The sequence below is a fragment of the Neomonachus schauinslandi genome, chromosome 4 (genome assembly GCF_002201575.2).
Source record: "Neomonachus schauinslandi chromosome 4, ASM220157v2, whole genome shotgun sequence".
NCBI lineage: Eukaryota > Metazoa > Chordata > Mammalia > Carnivora > Phocidae > Neomonachus > Neomonachus schauinslandi.
In genome coordinates, this window is record NC_058406.1 from 157,563,486 (window position 1) to 157,585,251 (window position 21,766).

The window sequence follows — 21,766 nt, forward strand, 5'->3', positions numbered from 1 at the left end:
GAGTGAACCTGGACTGGGTCCTGAAGCCAAATTAATAAACAGACAAAAATACCAATCAGTAAAGCAATGGGTTACAATTTCAATATAGAAATATAATTAAAATGTTTTATTGAAACCACTAAAAAATTTCTTGGGTGTGATGAAAATTGAATTAAAAATACGTGAATATCTCAATGTGGTTTTGATTTGAATTTCCCTGATGGTTAATGATGATGAACATTTTTTCATGTGTCTGTTAGCCATTTGTATGTCTTCTATCCATTCGTCTGTTGAAGGGCATCTCGGCTCTTTCCACAGTTTGGCTATTGTGGACATTGCTGCTATGAACATTGGGGTGCATGTGGCCCTTCTTTTCACTACATCTGTATCTCTGGGGCTAATACCCAGTAGTGCAATTTCTGGGTCACAGGGTAGTTCTATTTTTAACTTTTTGAGGAACCTCCACACTGTTTTCCAAAGTGGCTGTACCAACTTGCATTCCCACCAACATTGTAAGAGGGTTCCCCTTTCTCCACACCCTCTCCAACATTTGTTGTTTCTTGCCTTGTCAATTTTTGCCATTCTAACTGGTGTAAGGTGGTATCTCAATTGAATGGATAAAGAAGATGTGGTCCATATATACAATGGAATATTACTCAGCCATCAGAAAGGATGAATACCCAACTTTTGAATCAACATGGATGGGACTAGAGGAGATTATGCTAAGTGAAATAAGTCAAGCAAAGAAAGTCAATTATCATATGGTTTCACTTATTTGTGGAACATAAGGAATAGCATGGAGGGCATTAGAAGAAGGAAGGGAAAAATGAAGGGGGGGAAATCAGAGGGTGAGATGAACCATGAGAGTCTATGGACTCTGAGAAACAAACAGGGTTTTAGAGGGGGGATAGGTTAGTCCGGCATGTATTGCATGGAGTACTGGGTGTTATACGCAAACAATGAATCATGGAACACTACATCAAAAACTAATGACATACTGTACGGTGACTAACATAACATAGTAAACAAATAAATAAATAAATAAATATTTTTCATAGTTGCGTGGTATTTAAATTTGTCCAATACAAAGTATGTTTACATACTCTTTCTGATTGGATCCTTATAACTAAATGGTGAGGATAATAGAAGAGAGGGCATTATTCCCACTTAAAGATGAGAAAACTGAGGTATAAAAGTAATAGGTAGGAAGGGAAAAATGAAGGGGGGAAATCAGAGGAGGAGACAAACCATGAGAGACTATGGACGCTGGGAAACAAACTGAGGGTTTTAGAGGGGAGGGGTGTGGGGGAATGGGTTAGCCCGGTGATGGGCATTAAGGAGGGCATGTATTGAATGGAGCACTGGGTGTTATACGCAAACAATGAATCATGGAACACTACATCAAAAACTAATGATGTAATGTATGGTGACTAACATAACATAATAAAATAAAATTTAAAAAATTAAAAAAAAAAGTAATAGGTGATTTGCCCAAGGTATAGCTAGGTTGTGCTACTGTCAACTTGGTTAATCTGGGAACTATGTTCCCCAGAATTTCCTTCCTTATATGGTTCCAAGTTAGAGTTGGTCAAAAGAGGACTTTGTGTGAGATCTGGAAGGTGGAAGTGAAGCAGTGGCCCGACTCAGACCATCAGTAGACATGGCAGTTCCCAGCTTGTCCTTTTCCACTCTGCATCCAGCTTGCCTTCCCATGCTGTCAATAGCTCCAGACCCACCACCAGATGCTTGATTGGTAACACAGCTACACTGAAGTAACATCTTTCCTTAGGTCCCCCACTTTGTGGTCCTCCTCTGGTGGCTGGACAAGCTTGGTTTCTTGGATTTCCCTGCAAGCTCCCACTGGTCTACCACCATGCTGGGTTTCAAGCATGGTGGTTGATTTTCCACCTTCTTTTGATTTTCTACCTTCACCTTCCAGACCTTTACTTCCCCAGTTCATCTCACAGTTGTGTAAGGTGTAATCTGTATAACAAATGTCTTATTTCCATAGTGTTGATCATGGCTCTGTTTTTCTGAACACTGATACAACCAACTTGGTTTTATGGATATTGAAGACACACTACTATTTAATAGCTTCGGATTCCTATTCCAAAGCACTTTCCAGTAGATCATAGCATCTCCTCAAACCCACAATTAATCTGTTATTTTTAAAGCATTTGTTGAGGTGGTGGTGGTTGTGTATTTGCTTTTTAACTCTGAGTATTGGGACCCCCAAAGTTTTCATGAGAAGTAGAAGGTCACTGTAAGCCCTAAACTGATGTTCCCAGGGGATTGATATTTCCTCTTACTGAAGTGTTTATTAGAGAGATCAAAATTTAATCACCTATCAAAGAAACAAAGGGGCATTAAATAAAAAGGAATATATACATAAAGGTAATTCTACTCTAGAAAATAATTTTTGATCTGTAAGGAACTTTACAAATACTTAATTTATAGGACAGAAAATTGAGAACAAGAGAGATAAGATAATGCCCATGGACATTCAAATTATTAAAGACAGAAATAGGATCAGAAGAAACAAATTTTATCTGTTAGAATATGTGCTTTGAGTGTATTTAATTCTAGAAAGTAACTTCTGGATTTCCCTTTATTGAGGGATGGTCATATGATGGGCAGTTATGAGATCAAAGCTCAAATAACTTCTACTCATATTAGTACCTGTGACCTTGTACTATGCCTGTTTTCTCATGTGAAAACAAGGTATCTGGTGCATACATGTGCTCACTGAATATTAGCTATTAACTATTACTTAATATTTTGGCTAACTTAGGTATATATCTTGAGTTTTGATTAAAAATGGTTCATATACTTGAGAAGCTTAGAAATAGCAGAAAAGGGCAACACACAGTTATTTAATAAATACTTATTAATGACTTAGAATGTGAATACTGGATAGTTATCCACAGACAGTTATGGATCTATGGGAGCATAAAACATCCAAACCAGCCTGAGAGTGAGGGTGATGCTTTTCTCTGGGAAATCAGTATAGGGAGATTTATAGGGGAGGGCTCTCAGGATCAATCCCTGTGGCAGAGTGATGAGAGCAGTACTGAACAGAGAGAGGATGGATTCACACACAGTTACGGTAAAGAACTCAGCTAATACCAAGTTGAATTCTGGACCTGGGATGGCCCTTCAGAATTGTCCCAAACTGGGGCAAGGGGTCCTTGATACACTCCTATATTGACTAGTCATTGGATACAATCTGTCTGCAGGAAGGAAGAATGATCTTGGGTGATGTGACTTTCTTCAGCCACAGGCAATGCTCAGGCAGGGGACCCTGGCTACAAACTGTAAACCAGCAACATTCCCAGAAGGTGAGAGAAGGAGGGCTATTGTTCTGAAAGGACACTGTGGGTGAGTTTATGTGACATCACAACACATACCATAATAGGCATTGGGGAAAACTTCCTGGAGTAAAGGAAAATCTTAAAGATTTAGAAGATGTATCCAAAGTTGAGTTTATGTGCAGGGGTACAGATATAACATAAACAAAGATACAGAAGGTTTAGAGAAACTGCAAGTAGTTTCTAGAACATAATGATGAGGAGGTATCTGGTTAGGTGAGGTTGTGGGAGAGTATATTAGTGATATCTGAACAAGTAAGTAGGGCCAGGTCATAAAGACTTTAAAGTGACAGACTTTAATCTATAGATTTTTTTTTTTTTTAAGAGCGAGAGAGTGTGATTTGGGGAGGAGGGCCAGAGGGAGAGGGAGAGGGAGAGAGAGAATCTTAAGCAGGCTCCACACGCACGCGGGGCTCAATCTCATGACCCTGAGATCATGACCTGAGCCAAAATCAAGAGTTGGATGCTTAACTGACTGAGCCACCGAGGCTCCCCTAACCTATAGATATTTGAACATTGTTGAAATATATGAATGAGGGCGGAGACCAAAGTCAGATTATCTTTTAGAAAAACCATCCCAACAACAGTGTGGGTGATATATTTGAGATCATCAAGACTGGAGGCAGGAAAGCTGTACAATAGTTTGGGTGTTAGATGATGAAGACCTGAATAATACTACCTCTCTAGAGGAAGTATTTAATAATTTCACATTAAACTTGTATTATTTTACATGATTTTTTTATCATGACACTCTCACATTATTTTTTTTCTTATTTATATTCTCCTGGGTTCCATAGATTTTGTTTTCTGAGAAGATCATTTGGGGTTTCCTTAGAGGATAAAAGGAAAATATGTGTATTCTATGTACATTGTAAGCTTATCTATCCATTCAACAACACTTACTTTTATCAGTATATGTCCAGAGCATGAGAAAGATTTTTTAAAATTAGATTTATACATTATGATCACAGCTATTATAAGGGTTTCCAAAATAAAATTTCTGTTAAGATAGAATACTTAAAAAAAAAAAACTCTCAAAAAACCATCTGAATTTAATTTGGGAGAGGAGAAAATATAGAAAATTTAAAAACATAAAACAAAAACCTAAAATCTAACATGAATTCCATAGCTCCGTTTTTAGTTGAAATTTACTTGAGTTTGAGCAGGTGAGTTGACCAAAGCCTCAGTTTCTTTAAATGTGTCTAGTAATACCTACCTCAAAAATTCATTGTGAAGACTGAATGTCTAAAGTGTTAAAAACACTTAAAATTTCGTAAATTATAAGACACTATACAATGCTAGTACTAATTCTTTTAACGAATTATCACAATGAGACATTCCTTTCTAATTCAGAAGGAAGAGAAATAAGTGGGGGGAAAGCAGCAGCAAAGTTGGACATCTGGAGCTCTAACTCAGGCCATGCTTGGTGTTCCTGGCTTGAGTGAGTGATGATACAGGTGGAGAGGGAAGTCACAAGGGTAAACACCCTTTTCAAGCTTCTGTTTGATTTTCTTTGACAGAGTAAATAAGACCATTTTACAGTGTGCTTATTTTCAGTAAGCTCTCACCAGAATAGACATTATGTTTAAATGAGTTCTAACTTCCCATTTGATGCCAACATGAATCTTACACTTAATTGCATGAGAAGGTGATGATTACACACCTATTCTCTGCTGGGTCCTGGCAGGAGACAGGGCCAGAGCTATCAAATTTATTACAGCAGCATTACAGAGTAGAAACCACACCAAACTAGGTAGGAGTCAAACATTCCCTATTTAAGTCTTTCTCCTTCCTTGGGAACAATGTTGCATATTTCTGGATCTCAACTTTCTTTTCTTGACAACCCAGAGGATTGGAAATTAAAGTATTAAGTGCCTTCTGGATTTACAATCCTGAGTCTCTGGGTTCATAGTTGTCTCAAGAAAGAAAAATTGGGATCCCAGAGTGTGTGCCTCACTCTATCTGGGAAGACTTGCTTTTCAATCATAGATCTGCATTAGGTGGGTGAAGGTCAGAATCATACAGCGAAGGAATGGGAAATGCTCAATGTGGGCAGTGGGGCATTCTAAGAGGAAGTAAGTGCTCCTTCCTCAAGCAGATGCCAGAATGACATTCACACCACACACCCTAAAGCCTACTTTGGATTCTGACAATCTTCCTAAACCAGTCTGTGCACTCTTTGTCTTCATACCACCCCAGCCTCACAAACACATATGCATGTGCACACTCAGGCACACACAGACACACACACCTATCTACCTACTAAGAACTGAGAGAGATTTTGGAAAAGAACCAAAGCAAATTCTTCAGGAGCCTAGAAAAAGACTAGACTAATTATTTGCTAGTCCTATTGTCAGGCTGTCTGACATTAGCCAAGTTTCATAGAGTTTCAAGTTTCAGGTTAAAACATTTACATAAGAGTACCCCTGATGTTTTACAGTGGTTTCTCTTGTTATAAAACTCACCAAATATTGACCTCCTTGGAAATATTTCTTCTTACACTCCATTGCATGTTATAAATGTCTCTTCTTTGGTTTCTTGAGTTGCCATTATGTACACCCTCACTACCCTCTTACGAGGCGATGAAAACCCTTTGGATCCATTTCTCATCCCTCTGTTGTGGTGACATCATCACTGTTTGTCAAGATATGTCTCCAAGGATCCAATCCCATGCATAATCCATTAAAATGAGATGTGTTCATGAAAAAGTTGTAGATTCAAACTCTACAAGAATAGTATGTCTCAAAAAGATATAAGCAGCAGAAATCGTTGAGCTACAAGATGTCCACACAGGTTGGAAAAAGAATAGAAGGCTTTGGTTGCTGTCACTGCATTTTGCTTGAAGCTATGTACCAATGCTTTAATGTACACAATCCAAAACTTATGTAGAGTAGTTACAATACAGAGAGTTAGAAATCATTGCAACATTAATTTACTGATTATGAAACTCAGTCACACACAATTATTAAGGACCTGCTATGTACCAAGTATTGCATTAATGGGTAGTGATATAAAAGTAATGGAAATATATTCCCTGTTCTCAAGGAATGCCAGCCAGTATTTAGTGACCTAGTTAGTTACAAAGCTGTACTGTGCAGTCTGGGAGACTAGAGATCTCATCACCCACTGGAAAATTAGCAGTGCCTAGTAGGGTTCCTGGAACACAGAAGTAACACAATAAGGGTTTGGGGAATGAATTTACGATACTGCATTATTTGCTTAGTTTTTTTCTAGTGTACAAGCTGTCCATTGAAAAAAAAATCAGAGATGTTAATAGGAAAGTGTATAGTTTGTCTGTTTGTACATCTACAATGACGTATTGTGTATATTGATACCATTATTTGAATTTATTTTTGCTTTCACATTTGCCAAAAATTTCTAAATTATGCCCCACCTTATCTTTTATGTAAGTCATATAAAAACATAACATTTTACCTCTCCTTTGTCACTTTTATAAATAATGTGAAAAAATAATAATTTAATAAAGGTAAATAAAGTGTAAGTAGAAAATCTTTTGATAGACGTGTACTTATTTCAAGCCACTGAGTCTGAGTCAATTCTCTGTCATCAATTTTGTACGTATGAATTCATGGCACTGATCTCATCACAGTAATAACAGTAAGAACTACGACAACAATAATACTGTGCTGGACTCAATTCCTCATCCTCTAGAATCTCAGCCAACATCAAAACAATCCATCTGTGAAAACTGAAATTTAACGCTGTTTAGAAGTATTTACTGAGTTTTTTTATTATACCTACCATAGGCCTAGACAACCTAATTTTCATTTTGAAGCATGATTTGCATCATTTTTGTCTTTCACACTTTTCCACTGTAACTAGTAGGTGGCAAGGCCCAAGGCAGTTGAGCCCTACATGGAAGGAGGACTTACCTGTAGTTTTGCTTTTCGTTTCCTATGTGGAATCTGTCATATTGTGAATAGGCTCGGTTTCCTTCCCAGTCCATTAACTCGATTCTTAGTGTGTACTGCCTCTGACTGGTTATGGCAAAAATAAACTCATTCCCCAGCCAATATTCGCCAGAGGGATTTCCAAACCCCTACAAAAGGAGATAGAGATGCGGTTGTTATTTTAGAGAAAACCTCTTATCAGGTTCAGTATTAACTACATTCTAAATAATAAGAAAAACTTCTTTAATAGTAAAGGTCATTTTTCACATTTTTACACACTTTTTTCCGATTACTGACTCAATACTTTTCTGCTATGTTTCCCTCCATTGGGCCCTGCGTCGAATTCTTATTACAGTAAAAGGCTGATATACAAGTCTGTGTAGGTAAGATGATTTCAGATTAAATGAATCCGGTTAATAGGTTTGACCAGTAAACACTTAGTCACAGCTTGCTTTTGAAAATGTTTCTAAAATACTAGTTAACAGAATATTTTAAACATAATTTAAACATTTTCAATGAATATTGTCAGATAAATTATTTAACAATATCATTGTTTCTGTTGTTGTTGCTATTACTATTATTATTTGGGAGTCAAATTATGCTTAGATAATAACTTAAACATATTACTAGACCCTTGACTTTTCTAACTTTAATATTTTCATTTTTAAATATTAATAAGCAAACCTGTAAATCCAGGACTAGAGTCACTTAAATGTTTCACTGGCATGGATTTAGGTTTTGAGGCAGGTTGACACATAAGAGCTAGTGAGTGAACCTCGCTGACTTCTCTGCACCTGAATCTTAACGTGGTTCTTGTTCTCTGCAGGCAAAGCCCAATCATGGTTGTTAAGTGTTCAAAAACTGTTTCTTTGCGGGGGGGTGGGGGGGGAAGTGGTCCCCAAAGGAAAACCAACTCTTAATGTTGGTTATGTTAGTGATAGGAAAATAAGGAACGCTAAGAAACTGCTGGCATTCTAGATTTGGGTATTCAGTTTCTGAATCCCCAAAAGTATTCCTTGGTAATGCTTGAAGTTGAGTATAATTCTTGAACTACATGTTTGTCTTACTGACCAAACTGTGAGCTCCTTGAGGACAGAAGCTGTGCTGTATTTGTGACTAGTGGAATGTTGGCATGCACTGGTACTACATATGCTTCACTGACGTTCAAAGGAGGAAAGGAAGGAAGGAAGGGAGGGAGGAAAATACTATAGCACTTTATAATGACATTCAGAGAAGTAACCTTAAAACATAATTCGTGTCATAAGTAATTTGGCTGAGTCTCAGGGAGGTGTTTTTTAAGGTGCCCACTGAATCATAATCACTGGAGCTCTGGTTGAAAAAAGAAAAATCCTGGCTCCACACTGAATCAAAATATTTGAGAACCAGCTCCATTGCATCCAAACAAGCTCCCTGTTTGTCCCTGTGTACCTTAATATTTGGAAGGCACACCTCCAGCGCCGCAGGAGATACTCTATTTCAGAAAGAAACTGATTCTGTTAATTGAGGTATTCATTTATAAAGGTTTTACTTTATCCATATTAAGAAGTATGGGGGTAGTACTAAGATAGCCAAAGCAATCCTCCTTTTCTCAACACAGATGATGGAATTTAGAAACTGTTTTTTTAATTTAATGTATATCAACTTTATAGAATTATAACCACAGTAGAAGTATTCTTTTTTAAAAAGATTTCATTTATTTAATTTTAGAGAGAGAGAACGAGGGGAGGGGCAGAGGACAAGGGAGAGAATCTCAAGCAAATTCCATGATCAGCATGGAGCCCAGTGAGGGGTTCGATCCCAGGACCCTGAGATCCTGACCTGAGCCAAAACCAAGAGTCAGATACCTAACTGACTAAGCCACCCAGGTACCCCTACAGTAGAAGTATTCTTAACTGCTTTCCCCTTTAACAAACCTAACACATGAAACAGTGTTCTCCCCTCCTTCTTTAAAATATATTGATGATGGGGAGCCTGGATGGCTCAGTTGGTTAAGCAACTGTCTTCAGCTTGGGTCATGATCCCAGGGTCCTGGGATCGAGCCCCACATCAGGTTCCCTGCTCAGCAGGAGCCTGCTTCTCCCTCTCCCTCTGCCTGCCACTCCCCCTGCTTGTGCTCTCTCTCTGTCAAATAAATAAAAAATCTTAAAAAAAAATAAAATATATTGATGCCCAAAGTAAATTAAATGCATTTAATACATTTGTATACTACTGTCTCTGCCAACTGAGTTACTTACTAAATGTCCATTGTTTTGGGTCACCAAACCGTTCACACCAGTTCTGTTATTGTAATGGCAAGACTCACAGTTTTATGTAAATAATTTAAATATTAGTGGGAAAAAGAGTCATTTGTTTTGTTCTGTTTTGTTTTGATAAAACTTAAACATTAGGTTTGCTCAATAAAAGCAAATCACTAAAAAAATGCTTTTGAATTATGTTTGTTGCAGCAACTCTAAGAGACTAGAAAAATAATAAAACATTAGAGGATTTTAACTTAATGTGTCTTACTTGCTCTAGTTTAAAAAAAAAAAAAAAAAACAGAAGGTAGAAATTTGATGCATTTAATTATGGGAAAGTTCTAGGAAAGAACCACTGACCCAGAATTCCAGGCTTTGGCCCTACATTTTAAAAAATAGGTAAATGAAGATATAATTGTACACTTAAAGTTAAAATGGAATGCATTAGCATATGTAAGCACACTTTTAAAGTTATTCCCCAGTTTAACTTAGTTTTTAATTAACTCAAACACTTCATTCAGATTGCACTGGGCATATGCTCCCCTGAGGACCATCTACCTGTAGTTCAGAGTAAAGATATGGGATCCATAGAAGTCAGTGTTCCAGTGTTCCCTTGCTTCTCTGTTCCTAAGATGCACAAGTCATACTTTGCCAAAGTTCCACAGTGGCAGGGAATATTAGAGCAACTTAGGATGTGCTAAGAATTTTACACATTTTCGTGGCAGCGGTGCTACATACCAGGAAGAAGAGTGAAGCTTACCTTCTCCAGTGAATAAGCAAAACAGAAAGTTACAGGGCACTGAAAGTCAAAGAATTAGCACATTCTCAGTTGCAGCAGCCACTGGGAAGAAAAAGAAGACTGCTGGGATTTTCCTTGCATTATCTTCTCAGCTCAGACATGTCAAACTCTCCCTCTAGCCACTGGAGGATTCCCTCTTGTGCGTAGTTAGAAGGGAGTCAGCAACCATACTAAATGTGAATAAGGAAGCTGGGAATGATGAAGTGTTAGTTCTAGGCCACATTATTTCCGTGCTGCTGAAAGCTCTGCATGGATAAAACTGTCCAGCTTCCCCAGGGATAAGGGCAGTGATCTCCAGTGAGCCTCGGAAATGGATAAGCCTTCATGTCATTCCTATGGGAGCCTCGGTCCCCAGCTTGGCATGCAGGCTTCTACCTCCCTCTACATAGAGAGTAACATCCCTTCCTAAACAGTTTGTTTTTTCTGAGTGAAAAGAGAGGAGGGAGCAACTGAAAAGAGAGCAACAAAATTTGATTTTAGAAATAAAAATTCTATTTCGTGCACCTTCCCAGAAAAACTGTCTAAACATGCTCTATTGTGGGAACAAAATGTTGGGCTACAATGAATTGAAATGGCTGTTAGAGAGACAGGGTAGAGGAAGCTTTCTAAAAGCTAAGTGCAGCCATGCAGAAACAACTGTTTTATCACAGAGATGAAAAATAAGTCAAAGAAGGGAAAATGGGTTCCCACATTAGTAAACTGTCTCTTGGATAGCTTATCAGGCACACTACCAATGCGATGCCTAGGAACAAAGGCTTAGCTTTGATTAAACAACTTCTACTCCCTATCTCTGCTCCAACTTGAAGCCTTGCTCTGCCCCATATTTGCTGTGGAACCTCCGATACTACTTCTTAGCCTCAGTTTCCTTATCTGCAAAACAGGGATTAAAAATGTCATTTCCATATATAGTGTTGTGAGAAAGAAATAAGATACCTAAAGTGTTTAGCTCAATGCTGATACAGGAGAACAACAAAATTCTCGTTGTTATTATAGTTAAAGGATATATCACAAATACATAGTAATTTTCTGTTTACTTGCCTCTCTCCCACCAGACTGTGAACTATTTGAGGAGAAGTAGGTTTCTTTCTACTCTGTATGAGAAAGGGAACAAAAATAGTCCAGGATCATGTCTTAGCCTGAAAATTAGTAAGGGGATACTGAAACAATTATTTAAAAGGCTTTCAGATGCTAGGAACTAATGTATTCTTATGACAAATTGAGTGTTGGTTTACATAAATGAGCACTGTCATTTTAATCCAAGAAGTTAATTATTAAATAACAAATTAAAATCAACTGGTTGACACGGGGGCTAAACTGTGCCATAAACCAATGCATAGACTACTTTTTATTCTTGCTTCTGCTTCCTAAGGCCAGGGAGAAGCTGTGCCCTCCAACTCTCTCTTGGTCCTATTTCTTTTAATCTTTTTCTCTCTATATCTCATAAGTTTTAGATGTACAAAAGAGGTAATTTTTGAGATCTCACACGCATGCCAATAAATTGATAGTTTTGACATTTGCTTTCAACCAGGACTGCATATCAGAAACAGTTGTGGAGCTTTTTAAAAATATAGATGACTTGGTTCCCACACGGAGGTTTGGCTCCGTATGTCTGGGGTGCGCTTAAAGATACATACATTTGAAAGGTTCCATGGGTGAGTGTGCTGTGTACCACAGGTGAAGAATCATATAATTATGATGCAGAATAGCTATTCTGCGTGCAAATAAGGAAAAATATATAAACCAGATCAAATTATCTGAGTGGCGCACAGGAAAGAGAGAAGCATAAAACCTTATCTTCATATGAAGCTCCATGTTAATAGACACGTTTTGATTATGTATTATGGGACTGTCCTTGAAAAAAATGTATATTGATGCCTGAAATGCAGAGATGGCCACATCCCCTAAAAAAAACAGGTCATACCTTACTGCACACATAACAGCTTACCATAGGTCTATATTTTATTCCAAAAGGCCTGTAATATCTACATGAATAAAAATAAAAGCTTATACAAAATTCAGTGGTGATGCTAAAAAAAGCAGCAAGTGTCTACCAAAATGATAAAAAATAGTAATAAAACTAGAATTTCTTCTTTTCTATAAAAAAATCCAACGATGCTAGGTCATATCCTTCCATGAAAACTATTATAATTAGTTACTTCAATCACAATCATATGCAAAATTTTGATACCATAATTCAGACAGATTGGTAATCTTCTCCTTTAGCTCTCTAATAAAAGGCAAAAAAAGACACTGGAACTTAACCTAGACTAATGCTGACTTAAAGTTGGCCCTAAAACCCATATATCATTAATAAAAAATGCACACAGAAGAAAGATCGATAGTCATTAGTTTTTGCCAAGACCTGCAGAAATATTCAGTTTTGGTTGTATGTTTCCAAGTTAATAAGGTAATTGTCTCTGATACTTTGTTGCTTTATTATTATTATTATTATTATTATTATTATTATTATTATTGGTCTGATAATGCTCATAGGAAGTGTTGACTTTCTATAGCTGAAACACAATTGAAACCAGACACAGTTAATGTATTCTATGGGTTTCATCTTTTTTCATATAAACGATTAGAGAAAACAGATATGAAGCAGGGTTACTGATCTGTGGCTTTTCAGAGGTGCTTTAATACACAACTGAATCATGTATCTCCTCTAACTGCTGAGACACTCAGCCCAAGAAAGATCAAAAGGATGATTTATTTCAACATTTTACATTTCTTATATATTTTTCTCTCTTTTTTTTTTTAAGATTTTATTTATTTGAGAGAGAGAATGAGAGAGAGAGAGCATGAGAGGGGGAGGGTCAGAGGGAGAAGCAGACTCCCTGCCAAGCAGAGAGCCCGATGCGGGACTCGATCCCGGGACTCCAGGACCATGACCTGAGCCGAAGGCAGTCGCTTAACCAACTGAGCCACCCAGGCGCCCCTATTTTTCTCTTTTTAATGTGAAGATGTTAAAAAGCAGTTCAAAATATGCTCTCAATTTCTTTCCAGAAACTAAGAACTCCCAGAAGGTATGGTGCTCAGACCGAAATATTTGTGTCAATAGGAACTCTGTTTATGGGGGTAACTGTTTTCAATACAAAGTCAGGTTGTCTCCAGGGTATTAGTCACCACCTTCTATAAAGTTAGGCCACTAGGGTACTATTTGGAACTTCTAACTGGATTTGGCTTCATATATGCAAAAGTACTGCTGATAAGTGTTATTGCTGGAAGCCACTAAATGGTATCCTCATGGCTTGAAAGAGTTAATATGGTTCCCTAAGTGCCTCATTAAAAAGGCCCATTGCAGACTTCCCTCTGCAAACATCTTTACAAATCCATAAACCAGATTTTGCTGAATCCCCTCTTAAGGAAGGTTAAGTGAAAACAAAGCTCAGGTAAAAGACTTTTGTAGGCTTAAAGCCAATGTTAAGAACCAAATACATTGCAAATCTTCCATGTTCAGAGAGATTTAAACATAATAAATTACAATATGTATTTGTAATTCATGTGTTGATAATCTTAACATACTGTTCTGGAAACTTTATGAGGAAAGAGGCAGCCCATAGATATCAACCAGAATGAAGAGAAGGAGAGAGGAAAGGCAGAAAGGAAGGAGGGGTGAAATTTTATTTCTGGACTCAGGGCTCAAGAAAGAGGTGAAGCATCTTCGTGTGCACCAGTAGATGAGTGAAGATTGGGGAGGAAATGGTGCCTGCCAAGAATTCTGTTCGTGTTTTCCCAAAGGATGCGCACCTTAGCAGCCAGTTCTGAAGCAGGGAACAGAAGTGGGAGTGACTGATAAGAATGAGCATAAAGGAGCCTACATTCTTTTTGGACTCAGGTTATTTGGTCTTTAGGTAAAAAGCTCTGGAGGAAAACAACGGAAACACTTTCTACCATGTGTTTTGGTGAAAGTCAACCAAGTTGTGACATGCGATGAATTCTCTTAATTAAAAAAAAAAAGCAGTCAGACTCATTTTTGCCAAAATATTTCAGATTTCTGGAGCTTATCTCAATTTTCTGACCATGTAGAATGGACACTCAGCTGATAAACTATTCTAGTTTGAATGAAATAAGGTAGTCTTTCTATTTTTTTTAAGAAGGGAGCGGGGTAAACTCCCTAAAAACTATAATTAAAGAATAATTCAGCCTCAGTCAAATGATGAAAAAATATTGCTTAAAATACATATATATCTGGTAAATACTTATAAGACATGAATCAATGCTGTACTTCATATGTTAGTCTGTCTTACTTAATGTGCCTAGTTTGCCAAGGCAGCAGATAATAATGCAGCATTTTGGAAAGTCACCACGATGATAACTTTATATTAATTTTTCTATTATCATTGATATTAATAATAATGTATTTCAGATTTGCCTGAACCTATATCTATAGTCTGATTCTCAGATGACTTCTTCACATTCCATTTTAATGATGAAAATAATTGTGAGTTAAGGTAGCTTGCAAAATAATATTTTTGGCAGAGTTAAGTAAAAATTTTGGAGTCTTTGATGTCTTAATCTTGGGTAATAACTACTGGTTACTGAAAATTTAGTGTGCCAAATGCTTTTTTTATATTAATCCTCACAACATCCCTGCAAGGCAGGTGAGGTATTATCATTAATACCCCCTTTTAACTAGTGAGGAAGTTAAGGTATAGGTTAAATGATTTGCCAAAAAACACTCCGTTTGTAAAAACGGTAGAGTGAAGACTCAAACTGCTGATATAGACATAATGCGATGTCCTTTTTTAGAACTTAGATTAAATTTTTCCCATATGTTCTTAGAATCACATAAGCAGAAAGAGACCTTAGAGTAGAACCAATATTCTCTGTAACAGTCCTGGTGACTTACTTTCTACTGGGGTTTTTCCACTGAAGAGAGGTCCTCACCACTCAATAGACAGTCCATTCATGTTGGAAAGAATCCTAAGACAGTTTTGTCCATAAGCAGTCAATTTTGCCTCTCTAGAATGTTCTTCCATTCATTATGGAGCTTCCCTCTTTAAAGAAGTGTTAAAATGCAGATTCTAATTCAGGAAGTCTAGGATGGAGCTTGAGATGCTGCATTTCTCATAAGCTCCCAGACAAAGCTAGTGCTGCTGGTTTCTGGACTGCACTGTGAGAAGCAAGCTCTAGTACATCTACCTCCAACCAGTCAATTTAAATAGCCATCAGACAGGTTTATACCTAATTCCTTTTTTTTTCTACAAGTTAGAGCCCCATTGATTCATCCTGTTTGTACCTCATAGGATAAGTTCATTTGTTAGAAATCCACCAGAATTTAAAGCATATTCTTGATGTAACCAGACTACGGCAGACACCAATGAGTTCTGCATTTCTTGAGACCACAAACTATTAATGTAGCCCGAATACACTGGTCTTAATTGTTAGTAGCCAACAACACAAAATGAGCTTATAGTCAAGTAAATCTATCCAGACTTTCAGATACCAGGTTCTTAAGCTAATTTGTCACTTTTATCCTATATTCTCACTTAATTTTGTGTATTTTTGGTCTAGGTGAAAGACTACATTTATCTCTGTAGAATTCTATCTTGCTGGCTGTAGCCTTCTTTTCTACACGGAATTTTATGGTTTATTGAAGACATCAGGTTCCAACTTTGTATAACTCCAAACTTTATTAACCTACGTTCATAGTGTTCAACTGGGTATCTGATAAAAAATATTGTAGACACAGAGACACCACAAGAGACCCCCTCTTCATTTATTAAAATCATTTTAACTGTCATTTGGCCAACTATGAGCTTACTAGTGTATAAACTGTGATGCTGATTAACTACAATTTTTACACATTTTCTAAAAGAATATCAAGACAGAACTTAGACTGTACAACATGCCTCTTCACCTTTTTCTTTACCTTCTGAGAGGGGAATTTGTCAAAAATTGGTCAAGACAAGAATTATCCAGAACAATTAGATGTAAAATATGACAATAAATCCATAAATGGAAGCCTCTTCCATTATTGTATCTTGACATTCTGTCAGCTGATTTTAATAGTTAATATTGTAGGCATTGACTATATGATTATTGTATTATGCATTATTTAAACCATCTACTATATTATCTTGGAAAAGCTGATCTCCCAACTTGCTCACTTTCCTCTTAAAATGGAGACAGCTAATAGGTTTGATATAAAAAAAAGTGAGTAAGAATTTATGTACAGGGCTGGCTCATATTAACCATTGGAAACTTTAGCTATGATGACAGTGACGGTGACCATGATGTCTGCTATTATTTTGGAGACCCCTAAGGAACCATTCCTCACAGTTCACACCCTTGTGTATTCCTATCATCTTGAATGTGGACTGGCCCTGTCAGTAACTTTAACCAAAGAAAGCAGTGGAAGTGATACAGTGCAATTTCTGGGTCTAATAGACCTTAAAAAGGTGTGGAAGCTTCGATTTTTGTGCGTGAGGGATGTCAACTGCCAGATAAGAAGTCTGATGACCCTGAATCACCATACTGAGAGAAGCCCAACCCAGCCACATGGAGGAGCTCTTAGTCAACACCCAGCAACAACTTGCCAGCTATGTGCGTGAGGCCACCATTAGTACCTCTCCATAATCCACAGCCCAGCACACCTCCCTTGTCCTGGTTCATGTACCCAGCCTGGGTCTGGGTCCTAGCTTCCCCCACCCTCATTCAACCAGGAACAAATCCAGATAATACATAACAGTTCACCAAATAATTTCGGTAATATATTTTTCTTTCTGATGCACATATGGAAATCATTTACTGAAAATGATTTATGAGTGTGTTGTGTTTAATAAAAATAATGTGACTAATGTATCATTTTATTTTTAAAATAGCTGAAAAACACCTAAAAATACAAGGGCTTATCACATAGTATGGTGAAGATAACCTCATGGTAAAACATCAGAAACTATGTAAACTCTTCCATCTTACCATTTTATATTCTTTCCAACCTCTTTGGAAATCTAGACTTCCATCTTCACGACGTTGTATTACAGTCCAACCTCCTCCATTAAGATCCATATTGCAAAATACCTGATAGACGCAGGGAAAATAAAGTCAAGTGAAAATTATGTCTGTTTTAAAGAGATAAGTATCAGATATGTCTCGAAACAGAAATAGGATGGGTAGGCCTATAGATAAATTGAATAAAAATTACTATGTTGAAAAATGTTAACTTAGATATCTTATCAGTTATTTTGTTTTACACGAGAATTGTTTCGATTAAATTCCAACATATAACTTAAATTACTTGTAAAAATTTAAATCAGTCAGCTGAAAACTGTCTTAGTCTCAGATTATAAAAATTATTTTTAAAAATCTCTGTCTTAAATAGTAATAGGCACTTACGTATGTTCGATTTTTAAAAATGCTATCTAGGTTTCTAAAATTACAGACCATTTTATTGCCAAAACATAAGACTCAGAATTCTTAAGTTTTTAATTAATTGAAATGGTTATATAATAATAATAATAAAGATTTTGGAAAAATAATTTTTAAAAAATCATATATATTTAGCTATTACATATTTCATTGCACATTAAGTCCTATACAGTTACATACTACAATAATTATTCTTGATGGCTCAGTATTACATTAGAGGCAAAATTTGGTCCATAGCATATGGAGAACATATTATTTGCTTGAATTTTCGTCATGAACAATAATAGGAGAATATGACATACTGTATTTTTGACTGCGACAAGCATTTCTTCCCCATGTGGAAAGTTATCCAACGCTTTCAAAGACTTATGCTCATTTCAATTATTCTAAAACAATAGTATTTATTTAGAAATCGATTCATTTCCCCCGAGTTTACCCAAGGAGAGAAACATATCTGTAATGGGATTATCTTTAGAGAGTAATCACTGTAATTGACGTAGCATGGATGTGGCAGTTTGATTATTCAAGGTCCCAGCTATGGAGAACACCATTCCCCAGGCAATTGATGACTAAGGCATTTTGGAGGCTGGCTAAAGGTGTAGATATGATGCAACAGAGACAGACAGGCTGGGTGGGCACAGAGCTCAGCTATGATTAAGGGCAAAACCTCAAGCGTTTTCCCTGAAGCCCTCAATTTGGAGCACAAATAGCTAACGGGTATGAAAACAGTGGCAACAACTGTCATTCAGAGGACAAACTGTCCATGTACTTCCTCAGAGTGAAAGGAACTAAGAGATCCATGACTATTTGTGAGCATATAAATTAGGCAAACTGCTCTCTAGAGGGCTCTTCCTCTATTTTGACAACAGTCACCCATCAGTATATCTTTACTGTCCCTAGGAATTGACTCACCTTCAAGATTATAAATTGAAATTCTACTCTCTGTCCCAAGGTTCCCCCTCGACTAATCCCTTAACTATTCGGTACCCACTCTTTGTCTTCAACACAACTTCTAGCTAGTCTTTCCTCCTCCTCAATTCTAATTGATTCATTTACTTATTTTTTTATCTAATTCAAAACTGTATTGGGAGTAATCTGCTTGCGAGCAATAGTTGATAACATGAAAATGGATTATTTAAAGAAGTAAAGAAAAAATGGAAAGAGATGTATATGTGCAGGAAGGAGGAGTTTCCAAAAATGGGCTTTGGTGAACTGATGGAGGTAAAATACATCAATAACCTTTAGGTAGGCATTTGTCACTGTCCCCAGTGCCTAGAACAGTGCCTAGCCTATACTGGGTACTAAATGAATATTTGTTGAATAAACAGAGAAGGAAGAAGGAAAGATAAAATAGGAAAACCTGATTAACGCAATGAAAGCTGAGGATGGATTTTGACTTGGGGAAGAGATCGACTTAATCAAATATTCCAGAGAAGTCAAAACAAATCAAGATGAGGAAAATACACACTTAAATTTGAAATGAAGGAGTCATTAGTGACCTTGAGGAGACAGACTGCAGGATTCCTATGAGAATAAAACCCAGAGGGCACCGTTTAAAGAGGGCATAGGTGGTGATCCAAGACAAGTGGCCAAGGTGGAACTTTACTGGAGATACTTAAATAAGAGTCAGTGAAAATGTCAAGGAAACATTTTGCTAGAGGTAACTAGTGCCACTTGATTCTTAATTAAATTTTTACCCTGCCTTGACTGGTTAATCCAGAATTTTTTTTCCAGATTTTTCTTTTAAATGGACACTAATTGCCTGGAACTTTGCTAACCTGTGTTTGCAAAGCTATAAAGTCCACTTACTTACTCAGGGAAAGGAATAACTACATTTATCAATATGTAATGTGCAGAGGAAACTATTCTTCACAGTTTTGTTATTACTATTATCTGTTATTAGAATTCTATGCACTTAAAGTTTTAAAATTATTCACAAATTTTAGAAAAAGACCAATTTCCTTTTAAACAAATATATTCAGTGACTTGAGAATGTTAAGATGTGCTAAGAGTACTTCTTAGATAAAGGCCCAGAGAGAGTCGGAGCTACATGGGGAGGCAGAAGTTCCCCAGGAGGATTATTGTGTTAGAAGCTGAGGTGCAGAGAAGGTAAGATGTTGGACATTTGCTCCACTGTTCTTATTATGACTCAGTAACAGCAGTAATAATAATAGCTGCCATTGTGGAATATGGTCACAATAGAGCTGAAGGGCGTATTGGTTAGGGGCATGAACTTGGGTACCAAATTACCTGTGTTCAAATCCCAACTCTGTTCTCTTTATCACTTAGGTTTTTGCAAGGACTAAATGAATCAATGCATGTAGAATTTTTAGAATAGTGCTTGATACATAATAGGCTTTGCCATGACCCTCATTTCTTAGATGTATTTTACATATGAGATAGTATGTATTTACATTATGCATTATATACTCTGCATATAATATCTTACATATTGTAGCATAGTTTACTATTATAGATACCATTGCATATAATTTATTGTTTATAATAAGAATAATATGAAATGTATGAAATCAAAACATATAATAGTTCAATAAATTGTCCTTAAGATCACCAGCTTAATATGTATTAATGTATTTTATATAATTTATATTTTATATAATATGTATTTTCTATATTTTTTATTAATATAGTAATATAATATATAATATAAATATAATAATATTGACATCGTTAATCTCTGAGCATGCCTCTTTTTATTACATATCTATCTAAGAAGTTGAATTCACTCTAGCCAAAAAAAAAAACAAAAACCAAAAAACATGTTATTTCTAGTCAGAAGAAAAATAAAAAAGCCTATGCTTAACAGATGAAGGAAGTTTAAGAAAATAGGTGGCTGGTTTCAAAAGATTTGAGACATGAAAGGACTTGAAAAGTTCATTCGCCAATATTGTGTGGTCTGTGCTATCTGGTGGTGCCTTCCTGGAGACAAGAGCCCCACTACATTTACTATGCCTGTTGCATTTATTGATCATATGACTTGGGCTTAACTCTATCCAAGAAAAGACTGAACTGGCTCCTATCCCAGGCAAGGTCAAAGCTTTCAAGCATTAAATACCTTTTAACATAATACAGAGATTTAAACCCAAACAAAAAGGGGAAATTTGATTCACATAGTTCTTATGGTTTTATGCTCCATACAAGTTGGAATGATTAGGCTTGAGGATGTTAATTATTTTTCCATAACCTTAAGTAAAAAAAAAAGGCTCAACACATTTGTCATGGTCCTTTTCCAAGAATTAGGGGACTCACAATTCAGAAACAAATTTTTAATATTTTATAATAAGCAGAGTTATGATTTAATGGTTTGAATTTTTGGATGAAACTAAGCTGGCTAGAAAGCCTTTGGTTTTAGAAACTGATGAAATAGAAGGAAAAATCCTATTTCCTACTACTATGCATTGAAGGGATTCAGAGAGAAAATAACCACAGCCATTAGTACTACAAAGGTAAAAAATAAATACATAAATGATTTAATTCTCATATTTGATCTGCTTGAAAAATTAGTCTTAGAAAACTGCCTTCATCTCATTTGGAAAGATAACAGTTATTTTCAGACATCATTTCTTGGAAGGGAATGATGTCGGTTAGAAAAATAAATGTATACCAATTCTGTATGCATGCGACTCTTACTCTGCTTACAAGGTAAGTACCTCTTAATAGCTTTTGTCAGCTGCCTAAATAGCCCAATTTTATTGACTGGTCCATATCCCAGATCTTACATATTTGAACTTGTTTTATTTTTTATAAGCTTGCCTTGAGTTTCATACCCTTGCTAGAACTTCTGCAAGCATAACAATAAGCAAAGCTTTTGCTAAGCATATCCAAACGTAGCACCAAATTTTATATCTACCATGCACAATTTACTGGGAAGAGTGACGATCATAAAGATGCATTTTCCAAGCACTTTTTACAGGATCCAGAGAATTTCAATGATTTATATCAACGCAGGAGAAGAAAATGAGATTACAAGGTAGGAAGGAGCAGGGTGGTTTATAATCAGAACATGAATCAATTTTACATAATTTTCTGATAATAAACTCTTTCCTGTGTCACTCATATAGGTTCCGATTAAAGAAATTA

General features: G+C 36.4%; 1 protein-coding gene across 3 annotated transcripts in view; it reads right to left on the reverse strand.

The window, feature by feature from the left end:
• ANGPT1 (angiopoietin 1) overlaps positions 1 to 21,766 on the reverse strand; it is a 242,046-nt gene that overhangs the window by 27,183 nt on the left and 193,097 nt on the right. For all 3 annotated transcript variants that reach the window (XM_021688349.1, XM_021688347.1, XM_021688348.1), the window contains 2 exons: positions 17,216 to 17,317; positions 7,241 to 7,407 (listed from right to left, as the gene is read on the reverse strand). In XM_021688349.1, the coding sequence (XP_021544024.1) occupies positions 7,241 to 7,407; positions 17,216 to 17,317 (269 nt within the window). The remainder of the gene's footprint in view (positions 1 to 7,240; positions 7,408 to 17,215; positions 17,318 to 21,766) is intronic.